The sequence below is a fragment of the Xiphophorus couchianus genome, chromosome 4 (assembly GCF_001444195.1).
Source record: "Xiphophorus couchianus chromosome 4, X_couchianus-1.0, whole genome shotgun sequence".
NCBI classification, from domain to species: domain Eukaryota; kingdom Metazoa; phylum Chordata; class Actinopteri; order Cyprinodontiformes; family Poeciliidae; genus Xiphophorus; species Xiphophorus couchianus.
The window spans coordinates 18,225,327-18,241,613 of NC_040231.1; the positions used below are offsets into that span (position 1 = coordinate 18,225,327).

General features: G+C 40.0%; 1 protein-coding gene across 1 annotated transcript; it reads right to left on the reverse strand.

Moving 5' to 3' along the window:
* Positions 1–1,253: 1,253 nt before the first annotated feature.
* Positions 1,254–15,349, reverse strand: ipo7 (importin 7). The gene is made up of 25 exons (XM_028014689.1): positions 15,143–15,349; positions 12,435–12,516; positions 11,174–11,327; positions 10,887–11,045; positions 10,637–10,793; positions 10,438–10,527; positions 9,814–9,908; positions 9,647–9,731; positions 9,416–9,550; positions 9,055–9,154; positions 8,888–8,964; positions 8,668–8,784; positions 7,653–7,742; positions 7,383–7,548; positions 7,143–7,303; positions 6,860–6,988; positions 5,696–5,762; positions 5,474–5,599; positions 5,269–5,366; positions 4,730–4,825; positions 4,407–4,627; positions 4,032–4,240; positions 3,728–3,934; positions 3,525–3,641; positions 1,254–2,320 (listed from the first exon to the last, which is right to left on the reverse strand). Exons 1-25 carry the CDS (start codon positions 15,224–15,226, stop codon positions 2,223–2,225), a joined length of 3,120 nt encoding a protein of 1,039 aa, XP_027870490.1. The 5' UTR covers positions 15,227–15,349; the 3' UTR covers positions 1,254–2,222.
* Between the last annotated feature and the right edge of the window lie 938 nt (positions 15,350–16,287).

The following is a 16,287-nucleotide window of genomic DNA, read 5'->3' on the forward strand; positions in this document are numbered from 1 at the left end:
CGGACTAACTTGATTCTCCTTGATCCTTAAACGTGAATGCAAATGAATCCTCCGATAACACAGAGAGTTCCAGACCACCCTGCGACCTCTCCCATGTTTAAGTAGTAAATATGTTTTTGATTTGTTTTCAGAGTTTTAAAAATACTATTTGACACATTTAGCAACAAAATATAATCACAGTCGTGTAGCCCTGTTGATGCCATTCCTCTGTTTCCCCCCGAAAGTAGACAAAAAAAATAGTTTAACTAAACTGAAAATCATACCTTAATAAGTCTGAGCTTCTCCAGCTGCAGATGTTTAAATAAATCCTCGTTTTGGACGGGATCAGCCTCCCATTGTGTTTGTTGAAGGTGTTTAGTCACAAAACCCTGTTTTTACAATCCTAATTAGGAGCTTGAACAGGCTGTCAAATAGTAGTTATTTACCCCTTAAACTATTTATCATAATTTGTTCTGGGAGGGTGAGAGAGAACGGATTCTATTTGTATGTTTTGAATTAATGAAGACTGGGTTAGTTTTAAGCATATCAAATTAACTGTTTTATGTTGATGTCCTGTTTGATGTTGCTTAGCAAGACTTGATTCCCTTTTCATGCTTAATTGAAATCCTTATTAAAACTGTGAAGTCCGGTAAACAACACCAGGTTTTTATTCTATGTAGCCTCCTTTATCCTTAGCTGAGTAAAGTTCTAACAGTGACTCCTTCACTCCATTAGTGCTGCATTTATTAAGACCTCTGATCTAAAACAAAAGTTAATAACCTCCCAGTTACAATTTAACATAGGGCTTTCATTAGTTGCAAACCATAATCAAAATGAACTCAAACCTATCATACTCACTGTTTCTCCCAAAATATATATATTATTTACTTTTCTTGAGTTACATTCTTCAAAACTTAAACCATAAAAAATACACAAAACCCAATCAATATTTTTTACATACTAATAAAAACATTTTAAGTTTATTTTGGCACTAGTGGCCTTTATTCATCAGTAGCTTGACAGGGAAAGGGGCAGAGTGAGAAGAGTACATGCAGCAAACGGTCCAGGACTGGGAACTGAACCTGGGTCAGCTGCGCCGAGAGCTGCAGTGTTTGTATGTGGTGCATTTGCTCTACCACTGATCCACCTGCGGCCTCCACAGAAACATTTCTTTGATGATCTCGTCAGAAAATAAAACCCGACCACCTGCAGCATGTGAACGATACACAGGACTGCATGTTGGTTAAATATGACAAAAATAAAACAGTCAAACATGATTCCCTTAGCTTCTTTTTTAATATGTTGTATATATAGATGGTTCATCCATACACCAACCAAAAGCTTGAGACCTTCACGATAAGTTGAATTGTACATGCTTCAACGATGTATCCAACGGCACATCCAGTACTGACAAACACTTGTCCTATTAGCCATACTGAACACCAAAAGCATCCTCTCGTCCTGAAATTGTGTGCAACTGATTCCCTCCAACCAGATGCATTTGTTAATCAGCTGTTAACACCTGCAAAGTAACAAAGTTACAGCCTGTATTCTCCCATTCTTAAATAGTCTTGAATTTAAAAAAAAAAAAAAAATTGCAGTCTGATACAGAAGGCTAGAAGACCTGAACAATATGAAAGTGCTAGTCATTAATTTACAGAGATCAGGCATCACATAGTGCTATGAATTATCCAATATGCTACATATGAATACAGCTGTTGATACCTTACAAAAGCCTCCGGTCGTTTTTCAAGGCTACTTGAAAAAATCAATAACCTTGGCTTGTATGTACATAAACGTGTTTGTTTATGCCGAAAGATTCGCAGATTTCACCACTACCAGAGGTATAATCTTATCGTGGCCCCTTGGCCACAGCGATAATGAAATATTTAGTCCCATTATCAATTCTAGCAGATAATCCACTCCCCTCCCCCTTTATTTGTTTCAGTGGGAAGAAAATACAAAGGAGCTGCTGTCTCAGGGGCTCCAGCGGACAGCGTTGTTCAGAGCTTCTTCTCTTGCATCGTGCTCAAGTTCTTGGTTTGGTTTCCTGAGCCATCGGTTGCATTTTAGTTGCTTTCCCCCCCACATCTTCTGGTGCTATTTCCCATTTGACAGATTGAAGAATGACTCAGAAGAACCAGTTCTGGAACCACTATTTAAGGGAACAACACAAGCTTTTTTTTTTTTTCACTTCACTACAATCAGTCACAGAGTAATAAAAAAAAAGTAGAATAGACGACTCAATTCATTCCTGGAGCTGTGCCCCCAAAGTTGAAAGTAGATGGCACCACCGGCGCTGTGAACTTGTAGCCGCCGTGTTTCTCGATCATTTTGGACTCTGGAAGAAGATGGAAAGCAACAGGGATTTGAAAATAGAAGAAATGTTCCAGTTTTAGTTTTCTTTCTTTAAAATCTCTCATTTTCCCATGTGAAAAAATTAAGTAATTTCTGTAGGAGCAGAAGTATTTCCTTTACTACTCTGCAGTTAAGTCATTTAGTTTTCCAGTGCTCTCTACTGCCCCCTTTCACCACCTCTGAATATGTTTTGTACTTGCTTTTAAAAAACACCATGAAAAGCTTAAGACATAACACACAGTGTTATGTTTTAACAGGGACACAGACTAAAATTTCCGTTTATAATATATACAGATTTGCAATTTGACATGTTTATAATAAAACTTAAAGGTTTCAACCAATTTTAAAATGTCAGACTTTGTCATTCCCATAAATGTTGAAAAAAAGGCATGATTCAGGTGTGTAATATTGTTCCATTTCTACATCTATTCAGCTCTAATGTCTGCTGCAGGAAAATGTAAAATAGATTGGTTTGTTATCTGTTATGCCTTTATTTTTCCTTACATAGGAAAAAAAGCTGATATGGTCTAAAGTCCAAAAATTGGTAAAATTGCCCTTTTTTGGAGTGAGAGTACTGCTATTTCTGACCACTTTGATAAAATCTTAAATCTCAGGTGTGTGCTGTGGTGGTGCAGGGGGTTAGCATGCCCCACGTTTGAAGGCCTTAGTCCTCGACGCGGACGTCGCAGGTTCGACTCCCGGTCCCGACGACCTTTGCCGCATATCTTCCCTTCACCCTCCTTCCTGTCTGCCTACTGTTGAAAAAATACGAGCCACTAGCGCCGCAAAAACTTTTTGAAGACAAAAAAAAAAAACAACTTAAATCTCAAGATAAACTCCAGAAAATGAAAAAAAACTTTAACACTTTCTGATTTTTTTCTTTTCTATAAACAACCAATGAAGTGTATACACTCAAAAGCCTCATATTTATACCCAGCCTTTAAAATAAATTCCATACCTTTACAGAGTGCATTGGAATGCATTAGATTTGAGTGGTGACAATTCTGATCACTTTTTTGTGTTTAAATAGCATCATTTAACCTCCTTCTTATCTTTGTTTTCCCATTAATATAAATGCAATAAATAAAGAAAATAAGCAAAGCGAAAGAAAGAAGCCGTGCATAAATCATTTTATTTTCGGAGTTGAACACAGTTTTGGAATTGATTTAGTCTTAGGTGGCGCTCACCGTGTGCCGCCCGCCTCTGGTCTGCGAGCGTGCCGATTTCCAGAAGCTGTTTGCGCTGCTCCTCGTCGAGGGTTTGCGTTAGCGCCTGGTACCATGCGGGGTCGCGGCTCTGGATATCTGCGTCAAGAGACGGGTCATAGACGGTTGAGCCCCACAGCTGCTGACTGCTACTAACACTGACAGATGACAGGCGGGCCTCTTACTCTGTAGTATGGCTTTAAAGATCTGATACTCGTCCACTAGATTATCCTCATCATCTACAGATGTAGTGTAGCCCTCGAGTGCCGTCTCCTCGGCGTCGTCCTCCTCCCAGTCCTCGTCGTCTCCGTCCTCTCCCGCGTGCTTTGCCAGCATCTCCAGATACTCCTGTCCCTCCTCGTCGATGTCGTCCTCGTCGCTTCCCAGCTCCGCTACACAAAGTTAAAAAACAAAATCCATTTAGGATGCACTCGATTTACCCAGAAGCAAAACTCTGAATAAGGCTGGTGCAACAGAGAAAACGCGCACCGTTTTCATCCTCTTCTTCCCCGTCTTCGTCTTCGTCGTCATCTTCGTTCTCGTGTTCCGCTCGACAGGCGTACGCCCTCTTCAGGCCGCTGAACAAAAGGATGGCTGCGGGAAGAAGCTGCCCGCCCACCTGGTTGATGGCCTGAGGTCTGTGATCGAGGTCGATGAGAGCGCAGAGGCCCAGGATGCACATCTTCCTGTCATGGAGGCTGGTAAACAGGAAGAGTTAAAGTTATATCATCAGAAAATGTAAAACAAACAAACAAAACAAAAAAAAAAACACCATCAGTAAACATTTAAAATTCCTGGCTCTTTGTTTTCATTTCAAACAGACTTTAAGGAGAGTAGCAGGAAATGGCAACGTTAAGCTCATACCCGAGGAAACAGTCGACATCTTTAAGCCACTGGGTAATGAAGTGGTTGGTGATTGGTTCAGTGCTGTTGGGGAAGCGGAGATTCTCCAGAGTGTTGAGGAGGAGGGGCGGGCTGTAATAGAGAGCAGCGATGGCCACCTGCAGGCACATGGTCCGCAGCTCGCTGGTCTTCACCTCCCGCGTCAGGCGCTCCAACGCCGTGCCGACAAACAGGGGAACAACCTGCAGCAAGGAGGAAGTCATGTTTGAACAATCTACGGTGAGACTTTTAACGGTAATACCGACATCTTAGTAGCTCATCTATGTGAAACGTAAAAGCCTGACCTGATCAATGCCGCGACCTTTGCACTGCAGAATGATCACCTCCAACATCTTGGCAGCGTGGCACTCTGGATCTTCACCTGGATCACCCGTCAGGACCTGCACCAATCACAAAGAGGGATTCATCTCTATGGTCAGTCATCAAGGTAACTTAAAAATAACCTTTTATTTAATTGTATGGTTTCAACTGCATTTTTGCATACCTTTGGCAGTATTGAATGGCATGAAATTTTATCAGGTTGATGATAATTTTTGGGTGAATGTTAAATTTTTCACCTCTTTTGTTCCAAATTCTTAGAGAAATTTGTATCTCTTCTACATTTAAACAGCATTTTCTTTGTATTTCCTGACTCTGAAATCTCTTCAAACTAATATATTTTATTGTGTAAAAAGATAAATCCTATTCACCAGAACCAGCATTTCATGCGTCAACATTTCAGAAGATTCATGAATTTGTTAGATCTGGTAAATATGGACATTTCTGGCAGAATTAATAATAATAAAAACAATATTTTGCATGTAATATTCCCAACGACGTTTACCTTCTTGCACATGCTGTAGATAATCTCCAGGTATTTGGTGTCTGAGAGGAGTGTGTCTGTATCCACTGTGACGTAGTTGTGAAGTAGAGGCATCATATCTAGTAAATATTATGTAAATTAGTTTACAGCATTTAGAAGTCTTAATTTGACATTGAACATATTTCACTTCTACGATGAGACTCAAAGCTTTCGTCAGTGTCTGTACCTGTAAAGTAATCAAACCCGTCTTGCTGGAAGACTTCGTACACAAGTGGAAGAAGCTGCCACATCTGTGGCGACACCTGCTGGCAGGTCAGGCTGTGAGCCAGGGACAAGATCTCCTCGTAAAACTCTGAGAACAACGGAGCCAGGAGTTTAAGGGTCATTTGGTTACTATTAGGTTTCCGTAGTTCGACATGCAGGTGCAACGTGAGCCACTTGTGCTTACCTAGAACGTGCTGCTGCAGCACCGTGCCGATCACCTGCAGACAGATGCCCTCCAGCTGCTGGGTGATCTGCAGCAATGCAAGTTAGAGGCTATAAGCATTTTATCCAGAAAAACAAGATACATGGATAAATGTCATGTACCTCTTCGTCAATTAGACTTAAATTGAAAGATCTTATAACCTTGTCCTAAGCAGCATTTCTATGAAAGTAATGTCAGACAATTCTGAAATCATCTCTGAAATTTGAAATTGTCTTTGAAAATGTTTTATTTTCCTTAATTTAAAGTTAAACAACTTTGGTGGAATTATTTTTAAAACTGATCAGAGCTAAAAGAGCTTGCTGCATATACTGCAACATACATGGATATTAATGGAAAGTTGAGTGGAAGGACAAACGGTGGAACGGATTGTGACAGGCTTATACACTAAGCCTGTCACAACATGAATTTGATTTCCATTCAGATTAATATTTTTGAAGGGAATTTTTTTTAAAAAATACTTTACTTTCTTTTCTTTTACAGAGACGTTGTAATTGATTTTATTTACAGTTTCGTTTGTGTGTGGTTTTTTATTTATTGCTTTGTTTGGTTGTGTTTTATTAAATTTATTAGTGAGACTAAACTTTCATTAATAAGCTATTATCAAAATATTAACTGAAAATTGTCTCAAAATAAATATTGTTTTTTGCAATAATTTCTGGGACAATTTTTTATCCAGTAAAAACCCGTTCTTGTGACAGGTATTAGTATAACTAGAAGCAGCGACGTCTTCACATGCGTAAATCGCACCAATTTACTTCATCCAATGTGAAAAAATGCACAACAAAAAGGTTGGATTCCTATTCTCAGGTATGGAGCCATTATGCAATCAAAGCCTCAAACGGGATGGTCAATCTGTTTGGAGTGCTTTGACTTCAAGCATCAGCAGTGCATCAGCAGACATGGTGGCAAAGTGCCCCGGCACTATTTCTAGCGTCTGCCTCAGCCTGTGAGTCATTCAGAACATGGAGAGAGCAGAGCCTGTTCCCAGGAGTTGGTGGGTGGCGCAACTGTGTTGGCAGGAACCCTGCAGCAGACCGGAACCCATTTCCCATCATGAAGTGGCGTGAAGCGGAGCGGTCAGGACAGTAGTGCGCGCGCATGTGGGTTTGCGCTGATGCTGCTCACCTCTTTGTGATCCTCCACCACACTCAGCAACGTGTCGATGGTGTTGAGGATGCCCATGGCCGTCACCGCTTTATCATCGCCTCCCTCCTCATCAGGCCCCGTCTGAATCACCTGGTTGAACGTCATTGCCTGTGAAAGAGCAAGCACATTTATATCGCAGGGAGACACACAGCAGATCGGTTTCTCTTTGTATTGCTTATATTTTGTCTGAACCAAGTCTTCAATAAAATGATACTGTTTAAAAAAAAAAAAAATTCTGGTCATTTATATTATCAGCTCTTACCAAGTGCTGTGTCATCTCCACGGCTATTGGAGTGACCTCCTCGCTGTATTCGCAGATCATCTTTTGTATGACGTTGGTGAGGTCATCATTCTCCGTTTCCCTGACGATGTGCAGGAGAGCCTGCATCACCGGTCGAATGTAGGGAGCGATGTATTCTTTGGCTGACAAAACAAAATATACATCAATGTGTTCTTCGTTTTTTTTATTTATTTAAGTTAAACCAAGTCTGTTATGCCTCACCTTTCTCCTGGTTGCTGATGAGAACCTGCAGAGCGATGGCGGCCTCCACCTTCACCGGCATCTCATTGTCATTGATGAGGCAGTTTCGGGTCAACTCCAGGGCGGTCTGCAGGTTCTGATCGCTTTTGAACTTCACCTCGCAGAAGTAATGCAGCACCCAGCAAGCCTTTTAAGAAACGGATATCAGGATAATGTGGTATGATGAGCTGGAAGTCCAGCCGCACTGAGGCTTTATTAAGAGGAAATGGTAATCCGGTGCTCCACACTCACTCTGGCTCTCATGTAGCCTAGTTCACTACGGAACAGGGGGAAGACGTGATTCTGCAGCATGAACTCCATCTGGTCTTTGTAGATCTTTTTCTGTGCAAGAAAGAATTATACAAATTAAGTACAATAAAATCTTTGATTAAAATTTGATTTTAAAAAAAAAAAGCTACTGTGAAACAGCTAAACATGAAAGCATCAGAATACTCGTTTTGTAAATACTAAAAGGTGACTGCTGCAACAAGAAAGGTCTAGGATGTCATTAGCGACCGTGCGACCCCGGCCCACTCTGCGCCTCTCTTCCCCTGGCTTTGTTGTGAAAGTATTTGCTTGACAAGGGGCTGCTAGCTGTGCTTCCTTTCTCCCGAGTCATTTTCCTTCCTTCTGTGCCTCGCACACAAAGCGGTACGGACATGTGCGCCATTCTGGAGAAAATACAACGCTTCACTGTGAAGCGAATCCCAAACAAAGCCGTCTCCCACAACATAACAAGACAGTGTTATGGAAGGGTCTTTTTTTTTTTCCCCCCCATACGCTCTGGAGGAGGAACACTCAAACTAATTTCTTTTTAACTGCCATCTGGAGAAAGTGACAGATTTCCACCAGCAATTCATGATGGTGTGATACAGAACAGAATTGAGGGGAGTTTTACTGCAGAGGTGAAGTGGTTCGTTTTCTCGATGTCAAAATGGCAAGAAAATCTATGTTATGTAAATAATCAGCCAAAACAGCAATATTAATATCAGATATTAGCTCAAATTTGCACATTGATGCATCTCTACCAAATACAAATCTTCAAGATACAAGCTGTGTGTTCAAACTGTAATTTAGATGCTCTTTAGGGACAATTTAGATAATGATTTTACTCATGTTAATGTTTCAAACCAAAATATAAAGTTGGTCATTTCAAATGATTCCAAAGAGAGGATCATTTAGCATAACAAAAAAATAACAATACACACGAGTATTAAATGGCATAGATAGAAGACATCAACTTTGAAAGTTTTCGTGGACCGCTTACTTTCAGCAAGATTTCAGCCAGAGAGCCTATCATATGCAGGGCCCCGTCCTTTTTCCTGGGGTCCGAATTGGGATCGGTGAGAATCTGGTAGCAGAAGCCCATTGTCTTTTGCAGTACCTTAAAAGGAGCAACAACCAGAATCATTTCTTTAGCTCATAATATGAATTATAAAGTAGACAGAAATAGAATCTGCGCCTCTTAAAATTTAGATTCAACGCACTTCTTTCCTCTTGTTGCAGGCAGTGAAGAGCAGCGTCTGGGCGGCCGTGGTTGGAGAGATGAAGTCCTCGAACACGTCTAACAGAAGACGACATGTTAGATAAGCTGTTAGTCATTACATTCGTGCTCAATTGCTTTCGGATGACGAGCGTGGAGGGAATTCCTCACCGAACTTCATGCGGATGTACTCGTACGGATCCTCCTGCCAAAGCTCCTCGTCGGAATCTGTGTAACACATGAGGGGGAAAACCACATCCTGAATGATGCCCTGAAAAACAAGAGCAACAGCCACAGGTTTAGCCCAACAAAAGCCAGAATTTGTAGCAAAAGAACTTTAGTAAAGCAAGTGTTACGACACAATTTGCATGCATCGAACAGAACACTACATGCAACGACACTAAAACTTAGAGAGTGTGGTGGAGAAATTGTTATGATTATTAATTTAAAAAATTGAGTTAACTGCAGTGACAAAGACTAGATCACTGCAAAGACCTTGTTTATGGGATGCCTAAATAAGCCACACTAGTACCTGGATATGTGGTTTGAGGTTTTTCCACGTCAAAGCGTGTGCTATTCCTTGATTGATGTAGTTAAGCGTCTGTTGGAGAACTCTGGGAGCAACGTATTGCTTTTCCTTGTACTGGTATAAGACTTTCAGCAACACCTATAACACACAAGCACAAAAAAACACCCAGACTTAACTTCACCAGGCTTTTACACAGTAAAGTTTAATTTAGCTGTTTGCAGTTTGACTTTCTACCTGCTGGGCAGCCGCTGCGTACTCCTTCAGGAACAGTTCAGCAAACTCTGCATACTCTTTGGTTGTGTTACCGGGACTTCCGTACCTGCAGACGAGATTTGGGGAATAATTCTGCTTTCCTTTAGATTTCCTTTTAAATCAAACAGTTGTGGGGATTTGTTTTTTACCTCTCAAACAGTCGAGCCAAGATGTGAAGGGCCCATTTCTTGCATTTCCACCAAGGCAGCTCTGGTCGCTCATCTTCATCGATCTGCATCGTCTCCTGCATAGATCACATCAGGAGAGTGTGTTCACGAAAGATTTAAAAACAGGGCTCCTGCAGGTTTCACCATTCACAATTCAATACCTTTTAAGTCCATTAGCAGTGAAATTTAAGACTTTTATCATGACAGAAATGTAGAAAAGAACATTTTATATAGTAGCAGTGACAGTATTGTTTAGCCCACAATGAAAGCAGCATTGTACAGGTTGGAGACAGAAGTGAAGAAGAATGTCGCCCAGCCAACAGGTGAAAAATTTACACTTTATCCATTATGGACGCAAAAAGCTCTCTAGCCAGCTAGCTAGTTTGTGGTAGCTACAGCCGCCGTGAGTCACGGAACGCAATGTTTGCACATGACTTAAACATTATTTTTAATAAATTTAAGACTTTTTAAATACCTTCATTTTAGGTAAGCAAATTTAAGACTTTTTAAAGATGCAGACACCCCATGTAAAATAAACATAAAAAAAGAAAGAAAATAGTAGACTTGATTTTTTTTAACATTATATTAAAGGTGTTCTGAGCTTACTGGGGGAACGTCTCTGTCCACAACTGTCTTCAGGATCTCCATCCACTCTGTCAGGATCTGTCTGTTGATGAGCTCCAGTGGGAGATTATACTAGGGGGAAACAACACACTGACTTTAACATAAAAGTCCCATCATAAAAGGAAAAACTGACTTCAAGTCAACATTATTTGTGGTGGTTAAACTCAGATTCAATGTGTACCTGAAAGAGAGCGTAGAGGATTTTGAAGATCTGTTTCTGAATGAGGACAGATTCGTTTGAGTGGTCCTGCAGCAGCTGGATGAAGCGGTCCTTAAGCATGGGCATGAAGATGTGCATGGCTGCCACCAGAGGCTGCCTCTCTTCTGGTTTCTTATATCTGAGTCAAACATGAACGTGGTGTTAATTCTGCCACAAAACATGGTGAGAGAGAGAGAACAGAAGACATCCAGGATGAAGAGCCAGGACTCACTCGTAGTTTTTGACGAGTTGGTAGAGGCAAAGCAGGATGCCCAGCCAGGCTAAACTGTTGTCCGACTGCAGGTAGAAGCCGATCTTGTCCACGATGCTCGTCCACTTCCCAGGGTAGTCGTGCTTGATGATGTGGTGAATACATGTTGTCAGCTGGACTCTGGTGGAGCCAATTTAGAAAGCGACAAAATATGAGGCGCGAACGGGAAGGGAAAGATGGATGCATGACAAAAATAAAAAAAATCTGAGCTCCTTTAGCTTAACTGAGCCAGCAGGATTTGTGGTTACCTGATGCGCTCAGGGGACTGGATGATTGCCTCTACTATGTTGTCTCGGATGAACTGCCTGTCTTCCTCTGGGATGTTATTAACGGGTGGCTCTGTGCCAGCAACTTCTCCATCACTCCAGTGCTGGATGATTTTGTTCTTTAGGTAAATCACACCTAAAATAAGAAGTAGCACAACGCTCAGGCCTTCTTATCACTTCCAAATTAAATAAATCTGACAAAAACCACCAGATCCTACTTCACTTTGTGTCTAAACTGTAGAAATAAACTCTTCCCTATCTGAGTGGTTTTGAATGTAACACCAACATGAGCTCGCGTCGCCTCTACAATGTGCGGCTGCATGACACACGGGGAGAGGCATTTGACAAAGCAGAGATGAGAAAGCAGACGTCAGAGTGCTGACACAAATGTCTCCACCGCTGGTGATCCTAATCCGGCCCATCAAGGCTGACAAAGCATAAAACCCCCATCGGACACCCCCCTTCTATTCACCTCCAACCAGTATAGCACAAAACACCCGTTCAAGTAGTCACCAATGTTGTGATGTTTTCATATGAAAGCAAGATAAAGACTTGGGAATAGCCAGGAGTTTAATGTGAGTCAGCTTTCTCTGTTTTAATATAATAATAACCCTTATGAAGGGGGGAAACTCCCGGACAAATCTAATCTGTTTGTAATTTGGTACACAGGTAATTTACTACATATGAACGTTGCTGTATTAGAGCTTTACCTTAAAAGTAGAGCTACGAATGTGTGAGAATTAGAAAAATGAACCAGTTTGACCTGACAACTGTTAAACATGTATTCTTCTCCCCATTTAGTAACATGTGACTGAATCAAAACAAGTTCTATTTAGCAACAATGTGTTTGTACACAACTTCAGGAATGCCCTTTAACCTCATAAAAGCAGGCATGACTCATTTGTCAATGCTAATGGATCCCAATTAAACTTGTACACTGGTCTATGCTTGCATAAAAACATTTATAGTCAAAAGTTAACATTTCAGTAAAGAGGTAATTCAATTTGAAAACAAAATAACTAATCACTATAGCTCTTATGTTCTAGAGCCCTGATCAAATTATAAAAACTTGCTGTAAGCACAGTTGCTAGGCAAACTGTGGCAATTTAATCCTTAATCATTTCATAAATATGTGTATGAAATTTAATTATGGCATGCGGTACATAGTTACTGAAGGGTATTTACAACACGTGCAGTGCTGGCTTTTGTTTACTCTAAAACAGTCAACAAGATGAAGCCTCACCTGCTTGCCTGACCGGCAAATCCAGCTGATCAGACATGGTGACACGCAGCAGAGTAGACATGAAGTTCACCTGGGTGTGAGCCTGCAAGTATTTTCAAAAACAATCGATTATGGTCAGACACGCGATCTTAAAAATAATACAGACTTTAGTTATACAGCCCAGCATTTCTGACTTTGCAGTTTGAATTTTTCCAAAGCGACTTGGGTGAGAGTACCAAAAAAGGCAAGTGGGATATGTGAAACAAAGGCATTTGAATGGTTATACTTGCTTAAACTGTTACTGAGCAACTAAAAACAAAAACAGAATACACTCCGTTAGCTGAGCGTTGAAGGACTTTTGCATACATATACAAAAAAGTAAAAGTAATTTGTATCTTAAATTGTACAGTATTAACAAATTAGTAAAAACAAATGAAGCAACTATTTGTGTTGAATAAATTCTAACTCTGCTGAAAGGAAACTTTCCAAAACATTACACATCCTTTAGCACAAAAAAGATAAAGTTATTTCACCAAGTACATTTCTGCATAAGAGCAAAAGGCTGTTATGCTTTAAACAGCACTGATGCATGAATGGGACAAAATAAGTACGTGAGCAGTGCAGTGGTATGCCAAGCTCTTTGCAACAAACACAACCCAACAAGTGTCAGTAAACTCTTTCAGTCTCTCTGCAGCGACTCTTTGTCTATCTGTCTTTGAACTCTAATCGACTAAATCCCAAATCTTCCCCTCAAAAAGGCCTGCAGTTTTTTATTTTTTTTATGATTCATTTGATTTGATTTCTGGAGGTCTTAAACCTTAGGCCCCAGCTTTGGGAGCCACTAATTAAATGCACCAAAAAAAAATTGCCACTAGCAGTGTTTCATGAAAAAAGTCTAAGTGTAGGAATGGACATCACAATCCATACATTTATTCTGATCTCTGCAGACATTTTATTTAAACATAGTCCCAATAGGCTGAGCTGGAAGACAACACTATTCTCTCTACTCTGCCATTCAAGTGAACTATCGATGCATATGTGGGTGTAGGGAGAAAAAAAACTTGCCCTGAGCACAGCCAAAAATATACTTGAGATGTTTGAGTAAGTAGAGCAAAACACGAACATTTGTCATCATCTCCGTTATTGTTTTGGATAGAAATCACAAAACTGTATTGTGGCACACCTGCGAAACTAAAGCAAAACAAGCCAATAAGGGAAATTAGAACTAAGATTTTGATTCAAGCATGATTTTGTAAACTCCAAAACAGAACCTGATTCTATTTTTTATAGTGGGATCTTTCAAAATTGCCAAGATGTTTTTGCAAAACACAGAGGAAACAAATAATATGGAAACTGTTAAACCCATAGTCATTGGCATTTTAATTTCTCAGAAAAATAAAAGGATTCCTCATACTTATGACATAAATATAACTATTTTTACATTCCAATTGTTTACATTATAAGTTTTAAATCCACTGGTGTTTCTAATAATTTTCCCCTTTGCTGTTAAATTTAATATTAAAAGACTAATTTGTTACTGGAGCTATTAAATGTGAGGAATATTTTATGACAACAGTTTTCTGTACATTTCAGGGGATTTGTGGACTATTCCTTTTTGTCACCATCTTTCAAGTCAGTTTTCTTCCCATTGCTCTGATCATAATTAAAAACTTAAAGATTATCAAACTATATAAAGACCAAGTGGGTACTCTTAAAAGCCCAGTGTGTTTTCTAGAATGTTTCACCTAATTAAGTAATTACTGGCTGAGGATCTGGTAGTCATCATTATTAATAATAATGAAAATTCAATAACCACTACAATCTGTGATGGGCGTTGGTATCATCTGCCATCTGTAAGTCATTTAGGCAGATAAAGACTCAACTTCTACTCCAAGTTATGGTGCGTCGTCACTACAACCTTTTTAAACAGCGTAATGAGACAAACACAACTATGTGTTTACAGCAGGGCATTTAAATAAAGCCTAAGGACAGACAACGAACTAAGTTGGTGGACTTTAAATCTGAGCTTCCGCGTGTTTGCTTGATATAGAAAGCAAACACGCGACCTCGACCTGTTCGCCACTAACGTGATTAAAGAAAGTCAAATAAACATCAGATTGATTGTGAACTGTGTCGTTTCCCTTATCTAAAGCAACATTGTGTACAGATCCGAGCATATCACAGTGACACGTGAGCAGAAGAGGCAGCTATGTAGCGGAGCTAGCTGATATTAGCCGCACAGCTACTCTTCCTCCTCCTGATGCCCAAGATTAGGAATTATCCGAGAACTCCTACTGCTTTACTTGTTACCAGATAACCCAGAGGTATGGGTTTGAGCTTATGTGGGCTCTGGCACGGTTTTAGCTGTATCAAAACAGGACGTAGCTGAAGAAATTGCCCGTACACCTCACCAGAACTGGTTAGCTTGTTTAGCATTAGCAACACAGCTGGCTTCAGATGAAGCTAATAGCGGTTACTGACATCGCCATTAAAAAAAAAAAAAACCTTCCTAGTTAGGGCTTGTAGTGATAAGCTGACAATACATACACCCGTGGTAATACACAGTACACGATCCGACAAAGATTTCGCGCTTGATATATCAAGCTAGGGGCAGCAGAGCCCGGTGTGCGTGATGGCTGCATCTTTATGTTTGTGATCGGCCGAGGCCCGAGTTCAGAACCGCGCCACAATCTTCACATCACCGCGAACAGCTAACCTCAACTTTTTACCTCGTTCAGCTGTCGCTCCGCGGCCTCCCGCAGGTTGGGGTCCATCGTCCCCCGAAGGGCCTCGACCAAAGACTCGGGATCCATCGCGAAAACTCTGTTTGCGGCTCGGATTTTAATATTTCAAAGGTCTGTCAGTTCCCAGTCACTGCGCACATGGACGCACGGCTCTCCGGTTACCCGGCGCGAAAGGAAGCAGTGAATGAAGTACCCGGATAGATCAGCGCCAAATTTGTGCTACACGAACATCCGGCTGCAGCTGCACCACTGTGGGAGTTGTAGTTTAGACACCGGCTGCTATTAATTCTGTTTTCTTATATATTTTTTTGCTTACAACTAAACGTTATTTGAGACATTTTAAAGTCTGCAATATTTATCTATTTCTAAACAGCACATAAAAAATAATTGTCATTTCATAAAAACATAACAACCATTGAAATACGTAGAGATAATTTTATTTTTATTATATTTTTGTATTAGGACAATTCATTAAATTAACTGTAACATGACCCTGAGGTGGGTATTTTACTTATACACAAAACAACGATGCACTTGTGATTTTATTATTCATTAATTGGAGCTTTATAACAATATTTTGTTTTTTCTTAGTACATTTTGTAATAATTTTTATTTTTTCTTATTTTCTGCTCCTTTTTTTTTTTCTCCTTTACATCTTTGTAATTGCATGTTGTCATATACACATCTCTTCATATTGGAATTTATAACATACCGTCACCTTGTGCTACTTATCCGACATGTTTAGCAGGAAATATATACTGAATATTTTTATGTTTTTCTCCTTTATTTCCATACTTTTTATATCTTCAGAGGTGTGTTTTTTGTTTGTTTGTTTTCTTTGTTTTGGTTGTCTTATTTCTCTCTTTATGGATTATTCTCCCACAAATAAATTGGAACTGGATTTAAGTAAGGTCCATTTTCCAAGCAATTCTGAGAAAATAAGGGTTACAAACCTCCATCAAGATGAGTTGTCATGGTTGATTCTTCATACAATATCAGACGTTCTTTTGTAACAGTGGCTCCAAAAATCTTTATCTACCATAGCAGCAATGAAACATTTTTCTGATAAAAAGCTGTGTCTCTGTTGTTGGAATTTCAACTGCTTCCTTCAAACAACCTCAAGGTATTTT